This window comes from Martes martes, assembly GCF_963455335.1.
Source record: "Martes martes genome assembly, chromosome: 1".
NCBI lineage: Eukaryota > Metazoa > Chordata > Mammalia > Carnivora > Mustelidae > Martes > Martes martes.
In genome coordinates, this window is record NC_137888.1 from 71,685,241 (window position 1) to 71,711,413 (window position 26,173).

The following is a 26,173-nucleotide window of genomic DNA, read 5'->3' on the forward strand; positions in this document are numbered from 1 at the left end:
TATTACAGCAAAAACAAACAATTAAGCTATAAGTATATTGCCATGCTTTTCACACCAACCAAATTAATATTAGTGCTTTTATATCTTAAGGAATGTATATAATCAATTATCAGTATTTATCCATATTTAGTAATAGAATATCTTACTTCTAAACTTTTATACTTAAAAAAGTATAAAATAAAGTTAATACTATCTTTAACTGAAAAACAATCTATTGAATGTGTTCACTATTAATGTGGGCAAATTCAGGTCAAATAAAATTGACTCACACTAGAATCCCTCTAACAATTTTTTTTTAAACTTCCTTCTTGAAAAGACTTAGGAAATATTAAGACTCTATCCATTTGAAAAGCTTATTTCTGGATCTAAAAAAATTTTTTTTCAAAGTGTGCTTGATACCATCTTTTGTAGCAGGTAATAACTTCCTCTATATATTCTGGAAGGCCCCGATTTTAAAAAGAAATCTGTTCAAGGTATTTGTCAGAGAATGTATGAACTACTAAAAGTTCTTACAATACATGCTGCCCAAGTGCACTGTGGGAAATTAGTACAGATAGTACAAGAGAGCCAATTCATTTGCTGAAAACTGGTTGGTTACCACAGGAATATATTTATTTGTTTATTGATCAGACACATAAAATTTCATATTCCTGCTCTACCTACCAGACTTTCAACACTGGGCAAATACTAACCCTCACATTGTTAGGATATGGTATCATGCAGTACACTAAAATCCAGGATTTAAAAAAAATTTTTTTTAATGGTGGCATTAATAAAATTGGTTCTTCCAAAGAACAAAGCATCATAAAATATAGTTTTATTACTTATAATAAAAAGTATATCATGTTGTACACAAAATATTAATTCTTTGTTTTTGGTATCACTTATTGACACTCAACACCAAATTTAGTTTAATGTTTATTTTCACCTTCCAGAAAGTTACTTGGTGCTGAGATTAAAGATACTGAGATCCAGCACCAAGGTTCCAGAAGTAAGAAGCCATTCCCACTTCCTTAGTGTTTTGGCTCTGAGTCAATTATATAACTTCTCTGGACCTCGGATTCCTCTTCTTTAAAATGATGATAATTATAGCACCTATATATCATAAAGCTTCTAAAAGGGTTAAATAAGTCAATACATGTGTTATACTTAGGAACAAAGTCTGGAAATAGTGCTTAATAAAGGTTTGTTATTGGCCATTACCACAGATTATATTAAAAAATTAAAGAAAACACAATTTCTTAAGACATTTGCATTTTGCTTTAAAAGCAAACTTAACTTGGAAGAAGTATTATAACTTGTTAGTATAAAATGTTTTACCATTTCAGACTTCTGTGAATTAGTCATTTCTTAATTTCATTAAGTAAACTATAAGTACAGTTTTATTTTTTATGAATGTTTCATTTATTTGAAATTACCTGACTTAAATATTCCAATCCAGGTGGACAATCTATTGGAGGTGGTGGTGCTGGCATCCATGGTACCCCTGCAGGTCCACCTGGCTGACTGTACACTGGCTGGTGTTGTACAGGAAAGCCTACTGGGCCAGCACCTGAATAACCAGCTGGTGGAATTGAGTAGCCAGCCTGGGGGCCAGGGTAGCCAGCCTTGGGGCCAGGGTAGCCAGGCTGGGGGCCAGGATAGCCAGCCTGGGGGCCAGGGTAGCCAGGCTGGGGGCCAGGATAGCCAGGCTGGGGGCCAGGATAGCCAGGCTGGGGGCCAGGGTAGCCAGGCTGGGGGCCAGGGTAGCCAGGCTGGGGGCCAGGGTAGCCAGTGTGCTCTGGAGGTCCTGAAATATAAACAGATGAAATAATTTGTAACTGCACAGAAAATGAAACATGAATTCTTTTGGGATTACTCAACTGAAATTTCAGCCTGGAAATACTGTTTCTATGAAGCTTAACGTTTGTATTTTTATCTTCTATCAATTTTTCAATGAGATATTTGTGGTTTCATATCCCCTCCCATAGGGCTCCGGACTGTGAATAGAGTTGGCCCAAGCCTTATTCACTGTTCAAAACTCAGTTGAAAATAGTCTTGAAACCTAAGAAAGTGATGAAAATCAACAACGATCTAGAGTCACCTACAAAAAGATCTGGAATGCCTTAATAGAAAAGAGATGACATTGTGTCAAAGGCCCAAAATAAAGGCTTTGAGATAGCATTTCTAAAACCAAAGCACTTTATAGAAATACGATAATTCTGGAGTTGTAGGAAACAGTACCTCCCTTATGTAAAGAACTGCGGGTGGTTTTGCCCCCTCAGGGAATATCTGGCAAAGTCTGGAGACATTTTTGGTTGTTTCGGCTGGAACAGAGGGTGATACTGGCATCTGGTAGACAGAGACCAGTGATGATGCTAAATATTTCCTGAAATACCAGAACAGTACCCTGAAAATAAAGAATTGTAAATCCCAAAATATTATAGTGCTGCTGTTGAGAAACTCTGGTATAGAGGTAAAAACATGTTGTTACTTCCAGTATTGTCCAGGTGCTTATCTGGGTTAACAATTGGCCTGAACTTTAAACCCACAGTACATTCCTATCTTAAGACCTCCTACATGAAAAAAAAATCCGTTATGACAGGTTACAGATTTAAATTTCAAAATTTACTGCTCTCAGCACTCTAAAAAATACAATTTGAGAACCAAGGAAGGTAAAAAGTTACAACAGGCAATTTATAAATACTTTTAAAAAATTTATTTATAATAAATAATTTATAAATACTTTAAAAAATCATTGATAGTAAAATACACCATTATAAAAAGATTTAGAAGACTAAATCTCATATTAATACTTTTAAAATATAGTTTTTATAGTTTATTCCTTCTTAGAATAAATAAATATTTACCAATGTTCTACAATGTGACTGGCTTTGTTCTAGAATCAGAGGACACAGCTATCAACAAGGTAACCCATCCTCAGGATGATTATAGGCCACTTTTGGGAAAACAAAAATAAATTATTTTTAAAAGATTTCAGATGGAACTTATAGAGAAAATGCATGGTGGAGAGGGAAAGGTATCAACCAGTTACTTTAGATAGGAAAAAAAAAAAAAAAAGCTCTGTTGCGATCTAGAATATGAGAAAGGAAAAGCTTTGTGTAAAGACCTGGTGAGAAAGGTTCAAGAGGGAGGAAAACCAAACGCAAAAATCTTAGACTTTAAGAATGAATTTGGCATGTTTGAGAAAGAGAGAAACATAAAGAAGAGGAAGAATAGAATCTGTTGTCAGTGAAGAAATAGGAGCAGTTCATCTGGGGAGCCCATTCATAAGAAGATTCAATTTTATTCCAAGTGTGACTGACAGGCCTTTGAGGATTTTAAACAGACAAGTGAGTTCCATAATCTGATTTATATCTTACAGAGTTTTTAGGAATGCTGAGCACTGGGATTTAAAATGAGAAATGCAGATGAAATCCCTGCCCTCATTGCCTAATGGGGAAGATAACCTTATATTTATCCTTTACTCTAGAGATCCGTAAGACCAGTATGATCAACTGATTAACGAGAGTCGAAGGCAAACTCCTTGAAAGAAGGGACCAAATCTTTATGACTATATATGCCAAAACAAAGTGTTGGGATGGGGAGAGAGAAAAGAAAGGAGGTGGGACATCTTCCCTGAGGACTGCCTTTCAGCTGAGATCTAAAGGATACAAAGGAGTTGAGTAGATCAGGGGCACAGGGAAAAAGGTTTCACAGAGAAGCCCTGGGATAGTAACACATCTGTAAAAAGGAATATTGGCTTGAATATCAGAGAGTCAGGCTTAAGAGACAGTCGAAGAGAAGGCAGGGGAGCCCCTCAGGTCTAGTGAACCAAATTAAGCATTTTGGCCTCTATCATAAAAGCAACAACAAGCACCAGCTTGCATATATGAGGAATTTGAAAGGCAATGTGGGGGAGATAAACCATAAGAGACTCTTAATCTCACAAAACAAACTGAGGGTTGGGGCAGGGGAAGGGAGAAGGTGGTTGGGTTATGGACACTGGAGATGATATGGTGAGTGTGTGAAGTGTGTAGGCCTGACGATTACAAACCTGTACCCTGGGGCTAATAATACATTAAATGTTAATTTAAAAAAAGCAACAAGCCAATGATGTACACACTGAATACAGTCCGTAATATGAACAGATAAGCATTTTTAAAGATCACTGGCTACAGTGCAAAGATCAGACCACAGGCAAACCAAATGGGGATACATGAGTTAATAGGTTACATTATTAACATTACTTCAATCTTCTCAAGACTCTTGGAGAGGATAGCTGATTATTTCCCAAATCAATGAATTAAGCATACAGAATTACCTGAAATTTGGGTAAAATTTTCATTTGTATGAAGTGCAATTGATTTAACATATTATTAGTATAACAGTCAACTAATATTAAATCACTTATTATTTGTAAATCTTTGTACTAGGTGTTTTACATATACTTTTATTCAATCTCCAAACAAAACTGAATTGGAAAATATTAGACCCAGTTTATAGAGAAGAACTGAGGCTTAGAGGTTTAACAACTTGTTTGAACCACCACACAACTATGAAGTATAGAAGCCAGAACTTGAAGCCTGAGACAGCCTCTCTATGTCTTTTCCCCACCTGCATAAGGGGGGTGATTAATAATAACCTTATAAGGTTGAGAATTAAATGAGTTACTCCACATTACACAAAGTGAGCTCTCAATTTTAAACCATCACTACTGTTAGCATCGTTGTCATATTAAGACCTGCACTATATGTGGCCTTAGGACTTGAGAAATAAAACTAAGCTATTTTTCTTATAAACTCTTGTCTGATTATAACTGAATTTAATTATGTATCACCTACTTTTAATTAGCTGTGGGGTGGATTAAATCATTCTCCAAGTGCCTTGGATACATATTGCAGCTTGCTAATAATTCTTCAAACAATCGCCATATAAGAATTTAGAGCAGTGGTTCTCAGCCCTGGCTGCACATTAGAATTACCTGGGGAATTAAAGAAATTACTAACCCTGGGCCCCACTACCTGAGCTTCTGCTTTAATTTTCCTGGGATAGTTCACTGGTAGAGTGTTTTTAAGAACTTCCATGTACAACTTAAGTGCAGGCACTCTTGAGAACTATATCTTAGAGATTTTCTAGCTCTCATTCTTAAAACTGCAAACATCTAGATGAGATCCAGGCCCTATTGGGAAATTTCTGGCTAGACAATTAAACAGGCCATTTAATTCCCAAGCAGATTTATTTGCTCAGAGTAGAAAACAAAATAGATACACACTTCTGCCCAAACATGATCCCTTTTGATCCTAAATCCCCAGGATGGTCTCTCAAGATGGTAGTAGTCAGACTACTTGCAAATTTGGGTGCACCATGATCATTGCCATTTAGTAAAGTTCTAATAATTTTGATAACTGTATTTGTCTAAATGAGAATCTCTGAAGTTTTTTATTTATTGGTTCAAAGGGAAAAATGTACTCCCTAGTATGGAGTGATATTCAACTGCTTTTCTTAGATGCAAAGCATGATTCAAGATGTATACAAAAGCAAAGCTTTCATATATGTTATGAGATGAAAATGAGAATTATCCCCATGCAGCTACATTTTTATTACTTACAGCTTCCAGTTTTAAGTTCTTTTCTGTGACCCTCACTGTACACAATTACTCTCAACTAATATCTGACTCAAAAATACCCAAGGATAAATCTCCTAAATGTGATTACATGATGACAGTTTTTAGAACAAATGAAGAATCAATTAAATCTCTCACTTAAAATGTGTATTTTGGGGTTTAATTTATGTGCAGACTTTATTTGCTAAATGTAACCTCTCTATTTTTTATTGACTCTATATCTTTACTATCCTGTATAAGTAAAAATTACTTTGATGATATTTATGATACTACATAGTCAAGCAAAATAATCAAGAATGAGGCTGCCAATTTCACTATTGCACTTTTAGTAAAAGACACTACTAAAATATACATACAGAGATAAACACATAGGTACATACACGCTTTGGGGAGTATCAGTAATTGAAAAATATGGGGTTTTTATTATTTTTTTTAAAGATTTTATTTATTTATTTGACAGAGATCACAAGTAGGCAGAGAGGTAGGCAGAGAGAGGAGGAGGAGGCAGGCTCCCTGCTGAGCAGAGAGCCCAATGCCGGCTCTATCCCAGGACCCAGGGATCATGACCTGAACTGAAGGCAGAGGCTTAATCCACTAAGCCACCCAGGCGCCCCTGGGGTTTTTATTCTTTAAACAAGTGTCTTACCTTGGAATGCTGCTGAAGGATATTCAGGGGGATGTCCAGGTGGTAAATTTGTTCCTGGATAAGGAGCCCTCATTTGCCCATCTATAATTTAGGGAGAGGTAAAACATATACCTTCTTTAATAAAATATATGTCAGAAAGAAAAATATATTGTCCTTAGGTAATTTTCATTTATATGATCCTGTGCTGTACTAAAATTGATAAAGTGAATTCTTCAATTAACTACAACAAGCTATGATTGCTATCAGACTTAATTTGCAGTAGAATCCTGTTTCAAACAAATTCCTTTTTTGATAAAATAAGATGGTTGAGTTGCTGGGGCTGAATTTCTGGTTCTCAAATACGCCTGATGAATGTTCACTTCCATATTTTGATTCCATTAGTAGTAGGAAAACAGTGTTTTAAAACCACATGCAGACAGTGAAGAAAGATGTAGGGATCGTAATGGAAAGATTATGGATGATTTCAAAGATACGTAAATTACTGCTACAAGAATTATTTTTTAAATCTGTAAAATAATGCATACATTTTAGTGTTTAAATATCCTTTTTACGCTTACTCTGCAACTCCCGCAATAAGGCTGAACCATAGGAAATTCCTAATACTTGACTGATTATGACCTATGAAAATCATAACTGACTGAATTACAAAAAACTAACATATTAAACTATGTTGAGTATTTTTAATCATTCTTCATATTTGTGTTTTCTAGTCACTTATTTAGTAGTGACCCCAATCAGACAAGAAATATTTGTTGAGCACCTCCTGTATGGCCTCTGAGTTGAGCTCTGAGGCGATACTGCCTCTGTCTTCATGCAACTAATGGTCTAGTGGACCCTACGTTTATACCATGTTTCATTATGGCTTGCTAACTATAAATCCAAAATAGTTTCCAACCAAGTGATGAAGGCATGGCATTAATACAGAAGAAAAAGTAAGTCAAACTTTCAATCTGATATATTTCCTATATCCTTCTTTACCATAGGCCTTCAAAGACCACTCAACTCATATGGCTTCAGTAGGAAAGCTGGATTGTGAGCCACCCTTCTCCATTCAATTGGCTTCATAATAACTTCAGTAGAATGGAGTCCATGGAAACTGTGCAAATTCAGGTAACAAAGAATCCTCTACTTCCATAAGGGCTTTTCCCTGAACAGATAGTGGAACATAACCCGATTTATTATAGATCTCTGAAATACCACAGGTCTTTCCATCCCAACCATTCCCTTGTTTGTTGGCTTCAAGGGTTGGCCTACCTCCTAGTTCTCTAGCTCTCAAGGCCCTGCCCACAGCCCCCACTCCCAACCTGAGTGAGATCACACTTACCAGATCTCAAGAAAACACACTGCAAGTGTGACTAACAGATCTACTCTTGAATGATATGTCACATTTTGGCACCCCTTAATAGGTAACATTGTTTGAACAACAGTAAATACATATACATATCTAGGAGCAGAAATTTATATAAAGGGAAAACAAGCAAATGGGCAAGAGGTCAAGTAGACCAAAGGGAATATGATTGATGAATGGATTTCTGCATTTGGGAAATGGAACTTAAAATAATTTATAGATATCATAGGGCTGTCATGTTATCATAAAGAAATTTCATTTTTACTTCTCTATATATTTACATATATACATACATACATACATTTTATTTCTATTATGCACACTTAAACACACACACAATTACATATATGAAGATGAAGAGTTAAAAGGTGACTATGACCTTGGCCAAAACAATGCTCCTAAAATGATCTAAAGCATCCTAATGCTGCAGCAGATATGGTAGTGTAATACTGTATCAATTTACATTGAAAAAGCCTTGAGTTTTGTAAGTAAAATTAAATTAATATAGCAAACATTAAGAGAAGAGAAGAAACTTCATGAAGGAAAGCTGAGGTTTCTAGTCCTACAGAGTTTTTAATATATCTAGCAAGGTTGACATTGTGGTTAAAGATATACGACTCTTTGGTAGCTAAACAAAAATAAACAGAATATAAATCTTCTCACAAAACAGGATTTTGTTTTTCATACTTTCCCCCATGGGGGGCTTGATCCCATGACCCTGAGATCATGACCTGAGCTGAAATCCAGAGTTGGCTGTTTAACTGACTGAGCCACCCAGGTGCCCCTAGAATTTCCTTGATAGTAAAAAGCCATAACAAAATGATTGTTATTTATTTAAACCTGCCCACATGTGTCTGTTATGAAATATAGAGCAAGGATATATATGATTTTATTACAATAGACTGACATATTAAATCTATTATCTGTTAATTTGAATCGAATAATGTTAATGCATATAAAATGCACATAAAAAGGCAAAAACTGATCTAGATGGAAGATAGTGTAAATTATATAACATATTTCCCAGTAAGACTAAAATTCCTTAGGCTTACCTAAGGTTTTTTTTAATATTTTTACAGGAAAAATTAGTGGTAGTGGATATATGTGTACTTTGTCTCTATGTCAAAACAATGAACTAGACTCTGGGTTCTAAAGCATAAACAAAACAAAGCAAATTATATCTTTTCAGAGACTCTATAAAACATTATGACAAAGAAAATATTAACAACAGATTTAACATTATAAAATGAAAGTAAACACCTAAATTACTTACTTTGTTTTTCCATGATTTAGAGAGTTCTGAAAAAGAAGACCTGATATTATTACATTGTTTACAAATTCGTAGGTCAAATATGACAGTTGAAACAAGATATTCTGAAACTAAACATACACATAAGATATTCATCTATTCATCTCGTCTACCAGAATGGTCATTTGAACCCTTTAGTCTTGATCCCATTCCCCACTGATGTGGCTCTGAGTACAACTTAAGAAGTTGTGGGTCACCCCAGAATGGTGGACATTTTCTACAAACCTTCGTGGGGAGATGTAGGCAGCCATGGACTGGGCTAGAGTCAAGAAACCAAACCAGGCCCCGACTCGCGCCTCCTGGAAGCCCAGGGGCTGATAGCCCTGTGGGTGGAAAAGTTGAGTAGCGCTTGAGAAAGGGCCTGAGCTATGGATCCTAAGACTCGCTGACGTGGTTGCTTGCATGTGCTTATCTGGAATGGGCAAAACAGACCTGGTCATTAAATCATTGTGGGGTCGTGCTGTCCTTGAATGGGCCATAATCTACACCATTGTAAGATTGTACTGTGCTTGCATGGATCATAAACTATGATCTTGAGCCACTTTGAAGTTAGTGCATCTGGTTAAGGAGTTGTCTGAAGACAGAGACCACTGGCGTCAGAGGGTCTGCTATTAGTGCTTGGGAAATAGATAATAGGGAAGCTTGAGGGGTTTTATGTGTATGTTGCAAATTCTTTAGTAATCAGCTAAAAAAAAGATACTTCCTTATGATTGTTGCTGTTAGCTATATAATGCCTCACAGCCATGAATAAAATTGGCACTGCTTGGACATCATCCACTTTGCCCCTCCTGTCCCCATCTCTTTGTGTCTCGTCTTCATTTCACCATCCTCTTGCCCTCTTGACACTGGTCGTGTTGTCGCGCCGGCCGCGACAGGGAGAGGGTCTTATAAGGCAGAAAGCCAAAAGGAAAACCCTGTGATCTTAGGATCTCATATTGCATCCAAGTTAAACTCCAAAACTGGAGCCTTCCAATCTACACAAAAGAAGTGTGTGATCTAGCACCCAGCCTTAGGGTTGGGCTCTAAACGTGCTTCACCAGGACAGGTTAGCTATCAGATTACACTACTGCAAGTATCTCTGGATTCCAAGTTCTGTGGATACTTTCTGCCCAACTTGAATAGTAAATTTGAAAAGGCCTAACCCTTTGTTCTATGTTTCAAGATACACTTTCAGCCAGAGAACCCACTCTCAGGGGTTATCATAGTTGTAGCATCACAACAATATAACCAAAATTTTGTGTTTGGTTATTTCTACAGAAAATAATAATAATAATAATAATAATAATAATAATACACAATGCACTCAGTAGTTCTACCTTCCAGTTCCTTGATTCCCCCTGATCTCTCCACTTAAAAGCCCAATCCCCTTTCTGCCTGTTAATTACAATTAACACATAAGGCAAAACCTCCTATCCAGAGATCCAAGGAAAGGAAAATAACAGACTCTAAATCAGAACTTATTTGTCTGTATTTGTTCTTCTTTCCTACTTGGTTACACTATTTTGAGTCTTAAACTACAGATTTGTGAAAATGAGTCCCTGATGGCAAAACTACTACAGAACAAAATCTGAGTCCACACTATGCTGTAGGTTTTAGAATTTTTGCAATTACACAGTATCTCAAGCATGAAAAGTGGTATGTCATAAGTTCAGGTACAAAATGTTAAGTGACAAGTTGTACCTGTATGTGTGCCAGGTAGAATAAAGAACTTGTGGAATAAGGATGATACTCACCATGTCACCCTGTCCACTCTTGTTTGCTTTTGATTTTCTCAAACTTAAGGGTCTATTAACAAGAGGTAATGTCACTCAGTTTTGCAAATGACTAAGATGAGTCCTGGGTGAATTAATTAATTAATTAATTAACACAGTAACTTTTAAATAATGCCCCCACTACCCTTACTAAGAAACAAATCCTAGAAAAACTTCCAATAAAAAGAACATCATATTCATCCTGTACTAAAAGAAAAACAAGTTTCTAAGGAAGTCATATATATTGTACCACTGGAACCTTAATCACCTCAGGACAAATATATAACTTCAAATTATAATCTGATTACTACACACTTCTTCCTAATCCTGTTAAATGAGAGCTTCTGAGGAGATTAGTGCATCATATACTATAGTTATGTAAGTGTATCTCTAGTAAAATTATTCTATCAGACACCATAAGACCCGCTGCTGCTCTGGGCTATTTGAAAATTACAAACCTCTTCCATCAGGGAAGAGAAACAATGCAAGTGACATCAGATGTGGCTCCACAACTCATACTACAGTGAAATCCTTGACCCATATCTTGGGGTCCTGAAATTTCTATCTTATTGCTTTAAAAAAATAGTAATGTACAATCTGGAATCCAAGGAAAGCATCCCTAATTTGGAAGATCCTAAGACTACTATGCTTATAAACTAGGCATAAACTAGATTTGAATTATTTATTCATATTTGCTTCTTAATTGTTTAAGAACAAAGCAGTTAACATTTTTCTGAGTCCCAAGATGTGGATATATGTTCTGCATTATTTAAGCAAAACGTTACTGCTCTAAAGACAGTGACAGACCCAAAGGAAATCTAAAATCAACCAGGCCATGGGTGGGGCTTGAGGAAGTGAGGCATTATAGACAGAGAACAGTAGAAGTACTGTGGCTAGAAGGAACTTTACTCACTTAAGGAAATGAAAGCTTTGTGGATTACAGAAGAAAGAGAGGAAGAGGTCATCAGACATTAGGATAGAGAAGTGTATGGGGACAGTTAGTAGCCTTTAATATCTCTCTACCTGAATTCTATGCTCTCAAAGGCCAGAAGATGGCCTGTGTTGTACAGGACAAGGCACTTAACGGGTGCTTGTTGACTGAACAGGGTATGTACAGTATTATTTCACTCCTTTTGGTCATAAGGAACAGCTCCCTTACAAATGTGAAGGATGCTTAGTCTCTGATCCAGCCACTTATTTTACATGCCACTTTTCTATCCAACTGCAGAAATCTGCTCATTTCCCTTTTCCTTTATTCTTCATTCCTTGTGTCTATTCAGTGTTCAAAGCCTCACAGTTGTCATACTCTAGGGCATGCTATTAAGAGAAAGTTCTGGGGTTAAGAAAGTTCAACAATGAAAAAGGAAATCATGAATCCCTTGACAATTCCACTAAATGACACTTGTACTAATATTTCTCACATTCCTAAACTAGGAGAAACAATGCCTTCCTGTTCCTGAAACTGGGAAGTAGCCATTGTAGGACTTCCAGGAATAGCTGTATAAATAAAACCACATGGGAATCAGATAATAATCTTGGAGAAGCAGGGATTTTACTATTAAATATATTAAAAGCTACCCTACTGAGTACTTGGGGCAGTGCTAGACACAACTCAAACAGCTTTACACTAATATATATCACACTCCAACGCTTGTAACTCCTTTTGGATCTTTACACAATTTCAAAGACAAGGATGAAGATGAAGAAACTGATTCTGAGGCCACAGAAATTAAGTAGTAGAGGGAGGATTCAATCAGACAGGTGGACTCCAGAGCTAAAAGTTTTAGCCTCTAAGCGGCAAACCACCGCTTTCTTTACAATTCATCTGGTGTTCTAGAGTGGCTAGCACAGTTTGGGGGGAGGTCCATCCATACACCTAATTAATACTTAGTGTTAAATGACAGCTAAGAGGGTCTATTAATCATCCCTTCTAATTCCACCCGTTCCCTTCCCCTCCCAGTAAATGGCGGATACCCACTGCTCAGGTTCTTGCCGGGTTCTTCAGCGCGGCGGAGAGGTGAACAGTACTAAGCGGGCGCTGAGCCTGCAAGGAAGTCTCGGCAGGAAACATCTGACGGGCCAGAGGGGTCCCACGCGAGTCACCCTTCTGCTTCCGGGGTAGTTCCCTGGGGCCTCCGGGACCCCGACCGCCACTCACCCAGCCAGCACAAACCCAGCCCGCTAGCCCTCGTGCCCCGGCCCCCGCCAGCAGCCCCCCAGCGCCCCGCACCCTGCCTGGGAACCCGCGCGTCTCCCGCGCTCGGTGCGAGCCCACCTGTGGCTGCCGCTGCGCTGATGCCGCCACCAGGAGAAGTACGGGAACCTCCGAGCGACCTCGGTGCCGAGAAACTCTCCCGCTTTCGTTTCCTGATTCCTACCCGGTCCCCGAGCGCCCGCGTGCCTGCTGGGGGGCGTGATTGCTGCGGGCGCCGGCTGCCGCGGCGATGCTGCCCCGCCTCCTCTCTTGTTCCCCACAGAGACTTCAAGGTTAGTTCCCTGGCGAACGAAGCTCAACAATGAACTGGGAGGTGGACGCCAGCTGGAACTTAAAAGTCATCATCAGGGATGTGGCCGCCCTCAAGGTGGGGTCGTGGGCACTAAATTCTCGGAAACTTCCGTTTTTCTGGCTTTAACCTCCATCGCTTAGATTTCTATTGCTCTCAAGGCTTGAGAGCAGTGGTGGTTCAGAGTACAAATGAGGCGGGGTCAAGCTTCTTTTTCTTCACGGTGGTTTTTCTCTTTAGTTCTCTTAGTCTTTGTCTCCCTGTTTCTCAGTCATTCTCACTTTCTCATTCTGTTTCAGTCTTTCCCTATCCCTCATTCTCCACCAAACGCTGTTAACAACTTTTAAAAGTCAAACTGACCAGACGTGCTTAGAATGTTTAATTTTTCTCACCGGACTGGCAAACACGCTCAGTAAATATTTGTTAAAGCGAACCGAAGGAGTCATTGATTTTTTTTTCTTTAAAATATCTTTTTTATGAATGTAATACAGGATCTTCCAACCAATAAAGCTGAATACGGAAAAAGCAAAATGTGCTTTTTGCACCTCCCCTCCCCTTTTCTTTCTATGACACTGGCCACAGTGAAGAAACATGTGAGAGGAAGGAAGAGGGGGTGGAAGGGGAGGAGAATAGAAAATGAAACTGAGAAAAGAAGTAAAAAGGGAGGAGAAGGAAACCAGCCACTTAGGTTTGAATTCCTTCTCATCTCTGTGACTGCAAATTAAAATTCCTGTGCCTCTTTTATTAATATGTCAAATGAGGGTATATTAGTAGTATCTATCTCATAAAATTAAAGTTAAAATATAAAAGTTTAGAGTGATGCCTGCCATGGAGTAAGCACTCAATAAATATCATTATATATGCAAATATATATATACCCTGTACATAGTGTTTCTTTCCATAAAGAGGATTGTTTCACAAAGAGTGTTCTCTGGTGCATTTTTTTTTTCTCCTTTAGGATGCATCTTAGAAATCTCCTTACCTCTAATACAGAACGGTCTCATTGATCTGATCATTTGGGTGTAGTTTGTTTCCTTTTTAATAATTAGAAATTTTGCTGTAGTCATCATCCTTGCACATATCCTTGTATGTACACTGTAGAAAACCCCATCATTCTATTCTTCTGCCAATAAAGTATGAAAATACTTGTGGTGGTGGATATGCCAGAGATATTTATTTTTGTTTTCTATCCAGTTTCATACTCAAAATGAGCAAGCTTCTTTCTTTTGTCCTCTTCTTCATGGTAGTGTGTAGGATTTTTAAATTTTGCACCTTGGTTGTAGCTCTTTGTGATTCAGCCTTCTTATTTAAACTATTTAAGGTTATTTTTAGCCAAAAGCATTGTATGGCTGAAGATCTTAAATGTATTCTTTCTAAAATTCTCCTCATTGCTCTAAGCTCTGTTTTCTTTTCTAGACTAAGTGCTATAGACATTAGCTCCATGAGGCCGGCAGCCGCAAGGACAACTGATACAGTGGAAGCATCAGGAGAAGGTCCTGATATCTGGGTGCTTCAAGTTCATTTGTATTAGGACAAAATTTCTGTGTTGAAATATCAACCTTAGCAAAGATTTTTAGTTTTCCAGTTAGATTACCAAACACAAATTCTTTAGTTGTCAACATTGGGCCATACTATTTGGGAGAATGCTGGTGGCATTATCAACCTTCATCTCCAAACTTCAATGACACAACAGAAAACTTTTTTTTTTTTTTTTCCTTTTTATATGATGGACCAACCAAATGGAAGTGTTCCCCTTTGGTGCAGTGAGGGCTCTGCTTTATAGCATGACTGAAGGACCCAGGCTAATGGCAGCACTGGCATCTTTAGTATATGGCTTCTGAGATTTTTCTGGGCTTTGATATTGAGTCTGCAGAGAGAAGAAAGGAGAAGTTGGTTGTACCTGGGAGGTCTTTATGGGCCAGGCCTGGAATTGACACATATCATTTCTGGTAACATTTCCTTGGTTAGAACTTAGTTGAATGGCCACACTGAAATGAAAAACAAGCTGGGAAACGCTATCCAGTTTCTTCCCAGAAAGATAAGGAAATGAATCTGTTACTAAGCAAAAAACTTTTGTATTATCTTCTACAGATTCTTACTAAAGATAAAAACAACCCCAAAGTTCCTCCTTAACAAACTATATTGCCAGATATATGGTCACAACTGTTTATAAAATCTTAAGTTCTGTTACCTTACTAACAATATTTTCAGAAATCTGTATTGAGAATCACTCCAAATGAGTCAGCTTTGATCATCAATACTCATATTTTTCCAGTCCCATTGAAAAGAGAAATGGGCATTTTAAAGGTAAAAATGTATATGACTGAATCTATCAAGGTTTTCCAAGCAGCTCTTATAGCAGGAAAATATAGAACATAAAGAAAAGATATTCACCCAGAAATAAGAGTTCTGTAATGGCTTCCTATACAAAAAGATGTTGCAGCTAGATTTTAAAAGAACAGTGGAAGATAGCCGTGAGCATAAGGCTGAGACATATGCAAAGTGAGGTCATGGTGTCTTTCAGGAATACAAGTTGTTAAGTTCACTACATTGTAAGAGGGGGCAGGTTAGGGAGTTGAGTTCTTGATGTTGATGCAGAGACAATGACCTGTTCATCAAAATTTGTGTTTTCTTTTTCTTGGGATGGAATTGTTGCTGATAAGTGCTCAGCTAATGTGTGGCCATGTGGCAGAATTGCAGCCAATAGCTGTGAGAAGAAACAAGTTTATTACTTCAAAGCCAAGGTTCTTAAGAAGTAGGTGAGCCTTCATCATGCTCTTTCCCTTCCATTGGCTTGATGCTAAAGATGATGAGACCCTGTGAAATGGTGGAGCCACAAAGCAGAAGGATCTTGTGGCCCTGAAACACCACATGAATAAAAGCTTCCCACAGACTAGAAACTCCCACCTTGATAAGTAAGGAAGAAAGAGGCTTGTATTGAGAAAGGTATTGAAATTGGTTAGAGCAGTTATGATTATCTAAACTAATTAATCCTGGGGAAGGTAGGCGGGGACCACAAGTAAAAGCTCATACACTATGCTAAAGAGATTGGGTTTGATGTTGGAGAGTGGGTTGATAACATAATTTTAAGTATGAAAAGGACACCGTTAGGTTCTTGTTTTAGAAAAACTAAATTAGTGTGGATTTGTAGGATAGGAGAAACAAGGGTAGCATTTTAGTGACAATTCCAGACATAAAATAATATAATACTGAAAAATATAGTGAGGTAGTGTTTAGTGAAATTAGAAAGGAGGGAATGTATTCCAGGGATAGAAAGAAGGGGGAAAAAAAAGGAAGAATAGTTTGTGCTTGGTGAGATTTTGGGTAGGAAAGGGAAAAGAATTATTTTAAGAATGTTTTTGTGGGGGCGCCTGGGTGGCTCAGTGGGTTGAAGCCTCTGCCTTTGGCTCAGGTCATGATCCCAGGGTCCTGGAATCTAGCCCTGCGTCGGGCTCTCTGCTCAGCGGGGAGCCTGCTTCCCTTCCTCTCTCTCTGCCTGCCTCTCTGCCTAGTTGTGATCTCTGTCTGTCAAATGAATAAATAAAATCTTAAAAAAAAAAAAAAGAATGTTTTTGTGGTGCCTGGGTGGCACAGTTGGTTAAGTGTCTGACTCTTGGCTTCAGCTCAGGTTGTGATCTCAGGGTTGTGAGATTGAGCCTCATGTCCACTTCTGTGCTCAGCATGGAGTCTGCTTAAGGCTCTTGCACCCTCTCCTGCTGCCCTTCTCCTCAGCACTCCCACTCTCTTTCTCAAATAACTAAATCTTTTTTTTTTTTTTTTTAAGCAAGAATGTTTTAACCTTGAACAATTGAATGGACAGTAGCACACACATGTAGATAGGTATCACAGAATGAGATTAGGATAGAGACCGGTTAAATTAGCTTAGTTTGAGATGCCTGTGGGACAAAATGGAGACAATTGATAGATGATTAAGATATCCCTACTTACCTGTGAGAGAAACAGAAATATGCACAGTAATCAAATTATTGAAACCAGTAGACCCACACCATTGAAACTGCACCGTGAGGAATGAGTCAGGCATGGAGATAAGTGACACCAATATTTAAAGAGCATGGACTTTTGATCCTTTCACTGACAAAAGAAAAAAAATGAAAGGGAAGACAAAGAGGGAAAACAGAAGGGTGGTATTTCCAAAACTGAAGTGGAAGAGACTTTTAATGAAGAAGTAATCAAAGGTGTCACCAGCTGCAGGAAGGAAAAGAAGTTTCAGTTGTAGTGGCCAAGTGCCATGTGTAAGTCACAAGACCATGCTTTTTGGTTTGTACCCAATGACAAGAAAGAGTGCTTACACATACCTTGTGGTTAAACACAATGTCTAACCTATTGTGCCTTCCACCTCCCCAGTTCTAGATGGAAAGGGAGGTCATGAAACAGAAAATATATCCCATCGTTTTATGCCACCATCTGAAGCCTAGTTGGTGGATATAATCACAGTGGAAAGAAAATAAGGATCTCACCCCATAGTCCCTCAAATGTAGTAGTTCTCATTCTTTTTCAGGCAGAAAACAGAGAGAGACAGAGACTGGTATGGTTGGGGACCCTGTGTTTTCAGTGGGTGGAGTGAGCGTGTCCACACTGGAGTATTCAGGTTGCCCTAGAAGGGTCACAGAGCCGAATCTTTTCACAAGTTTTACCACTTGTAGCTATGGTTTATCAGTTACCGTCTGATAAGCTTACATCTCTTAGTATTTCACTTTGCACATGTCAGACAATTTTCACTTACTCAAAATCCAAACCAACAAAACAAAACAAAACAAAACGATTGAATTGAAGGCCTAAAGTTTCTACTTGTTTGGCCAATATCAAATGACTGTCTAAAGAGAGGACTTACTATCAGGTTTAAAGGGAAAGCCAGAAAATCTAACCACAAAATAGGTTTTTTGTTTTGTTTTGGCTTTCAGTTAAAGATTTAATGGTTTTCATAGAGTCTAACATTTAAAAGGCCATTACCATTCTTAGCAAGGGCAACTTCATTGAAATGGTGGAAGTGGAAACCATATCTCAGTGATTTGCAGAGTAAAAGAGAAGACAATAAAATATAAACAATAAGTTTAGGATTTAAAAAACAAAAACTACAATTACTGCTAACCATGCTTAAAAGTAATTGTGAGCAAATATCAAGATTATTAACTATAAGAGACCTAAAGGAGAGTCAGGTTCATTGGACTAAACCTTTGTTAGTTGAAAGCGTAAACTTTCTTGGAGGTATCAGGAGCAAAAACAAAAGAGACATTTTTACAAAACTCTGGGAACAATTTGAAACCCTGTTAACCGAAGAACTTAATATTCAGATTATAAGGTTTCATGCTTATGAAGTACAAATATTTGATTACTGAGTCAGAGGCTGAACTTGCATGTCATACTTTTTTATGAGTGTCAAATGTAAACAAAACAAAGGAAGACATTACAAATAGAGACCCGCAGAAGGTCAACAATGCCTTCAACTCCTCAGTAAGTCATTGTAATAAGTCTATCCTATGTCAACCTGAGTTCAGCATGTAGATTATGTATTAAAAACGTCACTGGGTAAAACCTCAATTACTTAATTACACATGTTTGCCTTCTGCTTGGTCTCTCATGTCGCATTACTACTTATTTGTACCACCTACAATCAAGTTGCCAGTGGAATCAATATTGACAACAAGTAGTAACAAGGCAACCATGTATCGTGGTTTTTGTTGGAGATTAGTTCTACTTTCCCCAGCTCAGTACTGGCAGTGATTCAACATTTTAACTATATTTTAAAAAGAAGAACACTTTAAACGTGATCTTACCAGCAATAATATGATGTTATGTCTTTTGTGGAAAAAAGAAGAAACTGTTTGTTATTTGATGTTCAGTGTAGGTTTGTAAATTCAGATGGTGAACTAAATTCAATTGCAAGGTAGTGTTTTAAATTCATACCAGAGAAGGAATTACATTTATTTCTTTGGTCATATATTCATCTGTAAAGAGATAACAGTGAAGAAAATTTTTCATAGACATGTGTGATAACTTAAATATAGCGATATTTTAAGGAATGCAATTGCACTTATTAGCCTGGTAAAGAGATTCCAAACCATTCCTTCATTGAGTATTGAATTTCTAATTCATTCTTTAGACTTACAGGGTTAATGCACATTGGAGCATTAAGCAGTTGGGTTTAATCTGGGTTGTGTAGGTGAGGAATTCAAACAAACGAGGATAGATGTTAGATTTTTAAAAGCTAATATTGGAAGGAAATCTTTTAAATGGAGTTTAAATATTCACTTATCTCCTTTTTCTTTCAAATAATTTTATAAAGCTAAATTATCAGGTAAATTTCAGGGTCAATGAGCTTGATAATTTTAATTCATCAATTAATACATCTAGCTAAAAAACTTTTCAAAAGGATTGTATCAAATTTGCTTCCACCTAAACATTTGTTTGTATTTCTACTTACAGAATGAACTATTTTTTTAAAAAATAGATTTTCTAAGTTAAAACTGATATGCATAGTTATTAAGCTTTAAGTTAGAGCTAAAATATAATTTTAATGACATAAGATAGTTTTGATAGGGGCACCTTGGTGGCTCACTTGGTTAAGCATCTGACCCTTGATTTTAGTTCAGGGTCCTAGGATCCAGCTCCATGTTGGGCTCTGTGTTCAGCAGGGAGTCTGCTTACCCCTTTGCCTCTCCCTCAGTTCATGCTCTCTCTCCCTCAAATAAATAAATAAATAAAATCTTTAAAAAAATAAAGAAAAAAAGTTTGATTAATGTAGCATCCCTATATAATCATTTAAATAATTAATATAATCAGAGATTATTTCTTATAAACATATATACAAACCTTATTTTGTTATGCCAAATATTATTATAAGGCAATGATAAAAGCACAAATGTTTTGAAAAGGAAAGTTGCAAACCATTTTATATGGTTGTCATGTACATAAGAATATTACTTAAAATAATATAAGGAAAAATTAAGATAACAATATCCCAATGCTTTGTGTTCTTGTATTTACTTTTTTAAAAAAAAGATTTAATTTATTTATTTGAGACAGAGAGAGGGACAAAGTGAGCACAACCCCGGGGGAGGGGCAGAGGGAGAGGGAGAAGCAGACTCCCCACTGAGCTGGAAACCCCAGGCAGAGCTCCATCCCAGAGATCATGACCTGAGCTTAAGGCAGATGCTTAACCGACTGAACTACCCAGGTACCCTTTGTTTTTACTGTTTAACTGTCTTCAAAACTCGTGTAGGGGTGGGAAGGAAAACCAGAAACATTATCTGTTGTGATTTAAGAGATGACATGCTTGGTGTTCAGAAAATGCTCATGAGGGATGTACGCAATAGTGACATGAAGAGAAAAATAGCAAGTGCCAAATCCAAGTGATGACTCTAGGGAGATTTATTATAAACCTGGGGTTTTTTTGACATGTCTTATTTAGATGTTCTTAGAATTTTTGTATTCGAAGAGATGTTAGGCCCTTTGGGTCAGTCCTTTTATTTGGAAAATGAAGAAACCAAAGGGCTTAAAGTTTAATTTGAGGAAGTAATATATAGAATTAGTGGCATATGGATGTGTAGCAAACCAATTCTACAGATTAATGTTTGCTTTAAAAAAAATCAAATTGTAAATAATATGAGTAATTTATAAAATATATAAAAGCATGTAAAAATTACTAATAAAAATCAAAGTATAAATAATATAGACATTTTATAAAATATACAAAAAATATATAAATTACTAATAATTATCACATATTAATGACCGCTATAACACAATGTATTTGTCTCCAGTCTTCTCTGTATGTACAAGTATTTTGTATTTATAATAAAATTAGACTCAGTTGGTACAATTTAGCATGTCCCTTTCATTTAATATATAGTGATCCTTCAAAAATTTATGGAACGGTTGCATAATATTTCATGTAATAATTGTACCATAATTTCTTTATTATTTATATATATAATGTTGCGAACAATCTCCTACATCAAACATGTGAGCTTTTAGGATGCTTTGAGTGTTATAATCCTAAATATGAAATTTTTAGGTATCAGTGCTATTTGTCCTTGGTAATAAATATGTGTACAAAATGGGTCTAGTCTGCAGAGAGAAAAAATATTTGGGCATTTATTTTTGCATTATTTAATTGCAGATACAGTGTAGGAGGATATATGCACCACACAACTTTCTGTATTACAGCAGTTAATTGGGCAGTAACAATAGTTAGAGGTAAAACATTACATGGCATAACCAGGGCCCATAATCAGTGGTTGCGTGATTGCAGGTTGCTGCTGTAACAAATTGCCACACATTTATCAGCTTAAAATAACATAATTTTGTCATCTCACAGTTCTGCAAGTCAGCAGTCTGGGTTGGCTTGTTGTAGTTCTCTGATCCGGGTCTCACAAGGTTCAATCAAATCTTTGTCAACTGGGTTCCTAATTGGAAATAATCCACTTTCAAGAAATCCATTCAAGTTGTTGGCAGAATCCACTGTGGTTGTAGGCAGATTTCAGTTTCCTTGTTGGCTGTCAGCTGGGGGCCTGCCCATGGGGGTCCCTAAACCTCAGAGCTAGCGACTGCCCATTGAATTCTTCTTTTGCTTGGAACCTTTTGGACCTCCATCTCTGCTGTGCCTTTCTAACTGCCTCTTCTGTTTTCTTCTTGTGCTTTTTAGGCCTCGTGTGATTACCTTGGACCCACCCAGATAATCCAGGAGACTAACCCTATCTTGGCTGATCAGTAAGGTTGGCTGATCAGTAACTTTAATAATAACTTTAATAATTTTAATAATAATAATAATAATAATAATTTTAATAATTTTCACAGTAGTACCTAGACTCCTGTTTGATCAAGTAAGCAGAAGATGGAAAATTGGGGGGGAAATCTTTATAATTCTTTTTTTTTAGGTTTTATTTGTTCATGAGAGACAGAGAGAGAGAGTGAGAGAGAGTGAGAGAGAGAGAGGCAGAGGGAGTAGTAGTCTCCCCGTGGAGCAGGGAGCCCCAGGTGGGGCTTGATCCCAGGACCCCAGGATCATGACTGGAGCTGAAGGCAGACACTTAACCAACTGAGCCACCCAGTCATCCAAACTTTAGAATTCTATCCACTACAGGACCTATTCTGATTGCTTGAGTCCCATGCCATGCCAGTTATACTTTTAATTTTAATTCCTCAATATAATCTAATGCTGATAGCAAGGAGTTATGTCAGAACCTTGGCTGTTAGGCCTATTCCTCTACTCACTATTACTGGTTGAGGGAGCACCAGTTATTCCCCTGCATGACTGGGTATTGGGGTCCAAACCCTGCAGTTACAGCTATTTTATCCTGTGGACCAGTCCTGACTTCCCCTTGGCACTCTACCAGGGGTTCCACGAGGCTGACTCCCTCTCCCAGAGGACAGCCTCTCAGGGATAAATCAAGTTAAACTTTACCATCTGTTGTGCCTATAAAAATAGTTTAAGCTTTGGGGTTTGGGAAAATGCTGCTTGTTTATTTGATACTTATCCTTGGGCTCATAGATAATAAAAAATATAGGTCTCTTTAGCTCCAAATGAGATAGCAATAGGTCTCAGTGTGGTGTGCTATGGAAAGACCTTTTTTTTTGATTAGAGTGAAAATTCAGAATCCATTCTTCAGAAAAGTTTGAGGCTTCAATAATAACCATAGAATTGGCTCTGGATGTGGGATACAGAGAGATTTCTGAAGAATAAGAGTATTACCTCTTCCTCCCCCTTCCCTCTTCCTTCTCCTCCTCCCGCTCCTTCCCCCTTCTTCTTTTTAACAGAGAGAGAAGTGCAGGGGTGAGGGCAAGGGGCAGAGAGAGAATCTCAAGTAGACTCCCTGATGAGCACAGAGCCCAACTCAGGCTCCATCTCACAACCCTGCAATCATGACCTGAGCTGAAATCAAGAGTTGGACACTTAACCGACTTAGACCCCTAGGCACTCCTCTCCATTTACAATTAGAGCTGAGCCATTCTTTGTGAATAATACTTCAAGGACCCTCTCACAAATTGTCTGGAATTATCCTTTGCAGAAGAGATGGATCATTTTTTTTTTAATTTTTATTTATTTAAATTGATAGAGATCACAAGTAGGCAGAGAGACAGGCAGAGAGAGGAGGAAGCAGACTCCCTGCTGAGCAGAGAGCCCGATGCGGGGCTCGATCCCAGGACCCTGGGATCATGACCCGAGCCGAAGGCAGAGGCTTTAACCCGCTGAGCCACCCAGGCGCCCCGAGATGGATCATTTTATTCAAAAAAGAGTACTCATGACATGTGAAACGGAACACATAGATTCAGGAAACAGGTTCAGTTATCTTTGTCCTCTTCCCTCCCTCCATTCTTGGGAAATGCAAAAAAACAACCATCCAGATTAGTTTCCTTTGGACAAGAGTAGCCTGTTTTTTTTCCATGCATCCAAAACCAGTTACAAATGTTACTTCTCATTTTAATGGCTATTTCTTAATAGGATATTCCTATTAGGAATAGGATATTCCATGTTCTTTGCCTAATAGGATATTCAAATTCAACTTTTCCTCACTTGCATTCTCTATTTCTTTCTCTCCATCCTCTCTGCCTCTTCTTCTCTATTTTCCTTCTCCTTATTTTTTGTTTGATTAAAATTCCTGAGATTTTCTCCATTGATCTTTTATAGCCTAACCTAAGTTAAAACTTTTGCTATTGTCTTTTCAACTGCTGACATTTGCCTCACCATGTTCTCCCTTATAGTTTTCTGTTCTTATTTTCTAGATTGTTTGAGAGGATATTAAATATGGGGTTTGGAGTCTACTTTTTTTCAGCGATGTATCTGTTTTTCCCAAGTTTTGATTTTCTTTTTGTTTGTTTTTATCTCTCTTATCTGGGGCCTTCCTCGAGTATCTGGTGATATTTAGATAGCTCACTTACACTGATACCAGGAGGAGGAAAAGAACGGATTTCAGCAGCAGGCCTTGTTGATCGCTTTGCTTCACTGTATGGTAAAGGAGTAGAAAGCTGCACTTTTTTTTCTTTCAGGTGCCCCCCAAATCTAGTTTCTTTTTCTTTGACCCTTCTGTTACTTTGACCCTTTGACAATTTTGTAACTGTCTGTATATTGTGAAACTACTACAGCTTTCTTGCATCTGGATGAGAAGGAGTAATTAGAAACCTGAATTTATGTACCATACAAGGGAGAGAGAGTCTGAGAGAGGAAGAAAGAAGGAAATGAAAGAGAAAAGTGCATTTGGATATCCTGTTAGGAGAGGACCACAGGTTTTTACCTTGTTCATTAGAAAAAGAAATAACCATCGCAACCAGGTTTGGATTTACTGACAGGCTAGGCTGCCTAATTCAGAGGGTAGTATCCTCTTCCATAGACAACAGTTCAAAGTAGCTAAAAACTAACTTCTATGTAAGTTCTGATTGTTGAAATCACAGCCAAATAAAGCCACTAAGTAGGACACCCTCAGTCACACAGCACTTCACCCTGAGCAGCCAACTACCACTGAATGAAATTCTCCCGTTTTCTAGGACAGGTAAATATCTCCAGTACGAGGCTTTATCAGGCATTTACCAGGTCCAAGGTTACCTAAAAGTGGAAACAACCATAAATCCTCTCTCCAACATCTGGCTGGCACAGTTGGATTTTCAGAGAGCTGTCCACAAATGCCTTCACTCTGTGCTCATATTCCCAACACACTGCTCTGAGTATAAGCAAAACACATGCTTCTCTTCTCCATTTGAAAGAACTACCTCAGACTCCAGTGCTTAACACAGCTAACTGGAGAGTGAAAGAGATAATGATCTACATCTATAGATTTGTGGAAGGGCAACAATTGAACTACTACTTCTATTAAGACTCCCGTTTCTGCTGCTACTATTTTTATAATGACTATTTCCACTACTACTAACTGGTTTTAATAGGAGTCTGGAGGTTCTTTTTTTTTTTTTTTAAGATTTTATTTATTTATTTATTTATTTGACAAAGAGTGAGTGAGAGAGAGAGTATAACCAGGGGGAGCAGAGGGAGAGAGAGAATCAGGCTCCCCCCTGAGCAGAGAGCCTGATGTGGGGTTCAAGCATAGTACCCTGGGATCATGAGCTGAGCTGAAAGCAGAGCTAACCTACTGAGCCACCCAGGAATCCAGAGGTTCTATCTTAATTACATATAATAAAATAAGAAATGTCATCATCTTATCATATTACTGAGAGTAAAAAAATTATGGACCAAAGAGCTTCTCATGACAGTCTTGGTCCCTATTCACATTTAAATTGTTTATTGCAAAATAGATTATGTTGGAGGCTATCTACATTGGCAGTTGTTAATAACGAACTGGAGAAGAGTTACCAAAAGTGATATGACTCATTTTATTGAGGTCAGTGAAGATCGCAAAGATAAGAAATGGAGGTGAGCTTTTGTACTTTTCATTCCTTCTATTATTTACTTGTCAGAATAGGACTCTAGTCACATTACAGATTTTTTATTGTCTTTTAGAAATATCACCAAATCAGTGAGCGTATATTGATGTAGGAAACACTTTAGGGTTCAAAGCCTGTGGCCAAGAAAGAATTTCTTGAGACGGTCTTTGGTTCAAGAAGGTGGTTTACTAAAGCACAGCGACAGGACGTATGGGCAGAAAGAGCTAGCCCATTATATACTTTCAAGTTGGGAAGGAGTTAGGGATAGTGTAAGCCTCCCATGTGTTTTGGAAATAAGGTTTCCAGGATCCTGAGGGGGCTAGCTACTGTTAGGAAAAGGCCATTTATTACTGTTTAGTAGAAACTCAGTCATGAGGCTCTTCAGATGTATATTGGCGAGTCATATGCTTGGAGGATGATTGCCAATATATATTTTAGGGTTAGAGGTAAAGAAGTTTCCAAAGGAAGTTTTCTATGTTAAAGTAGACTTACAGGATCCTGGGGGTCGGGCTAAGATTGCCTTTTACCCTCAATGAAGTATTAATATCGAGGTAGCTGAGTTCCTAGAGGAATGTTACTCTGCCTGTTTCAAGGACTTGTCAATGGGCTTTATGTAGTAA

The 26,173-nt window shown here is 37.7% G+C and overlaps 1 protein-coding gene across 2 annotated transcripts in view; it reads right to left on the reverse strand.

The window, feature by feature from the left end:
* The window catches only part of LOC308356486 (phospholipid scramblase 1-like), a 28,189-nt gene extending 15,119 nt beyond the window's left edge, over window positions 1–13,070 (reverse strand). Inside the window, exons 1-5 of one of the 2 annotated variants that reach the window (XM_080825506.1) lie at window positions 12,935–13,037; window positions 12,638–12,730; window positions 8,873–8,898; window positions 6,252–6,332; window positions 1,419–1,789 (exon numbers count right to left, since the gene is read on the reverse strand). In XM_080825506.1, the coding sequence (XP_080681632.1) occupies window positions 1,419–1,789; window positions 6,252–6,332; window positions 8,873–8,885 (465 nt within the window). In that variant the 5' untranslated portion in view covers window positions 8,886–8,898; window positions 12,638–12,730; window positions 12,935–13,037. Of the gene's footprint in view, window positions 1–1,418; window positions 1,790–6,251; window positions 6,333–8,872; window positions 8,899–12,637; window positions 12,731–12,934 lie in introns of both variants that reach the window. The other variant, XM_080825505.1, reaches the window with a different exon arrangement.
* Window positions 13,071–26,173: the final 13,103 nt, after the last annotated feature.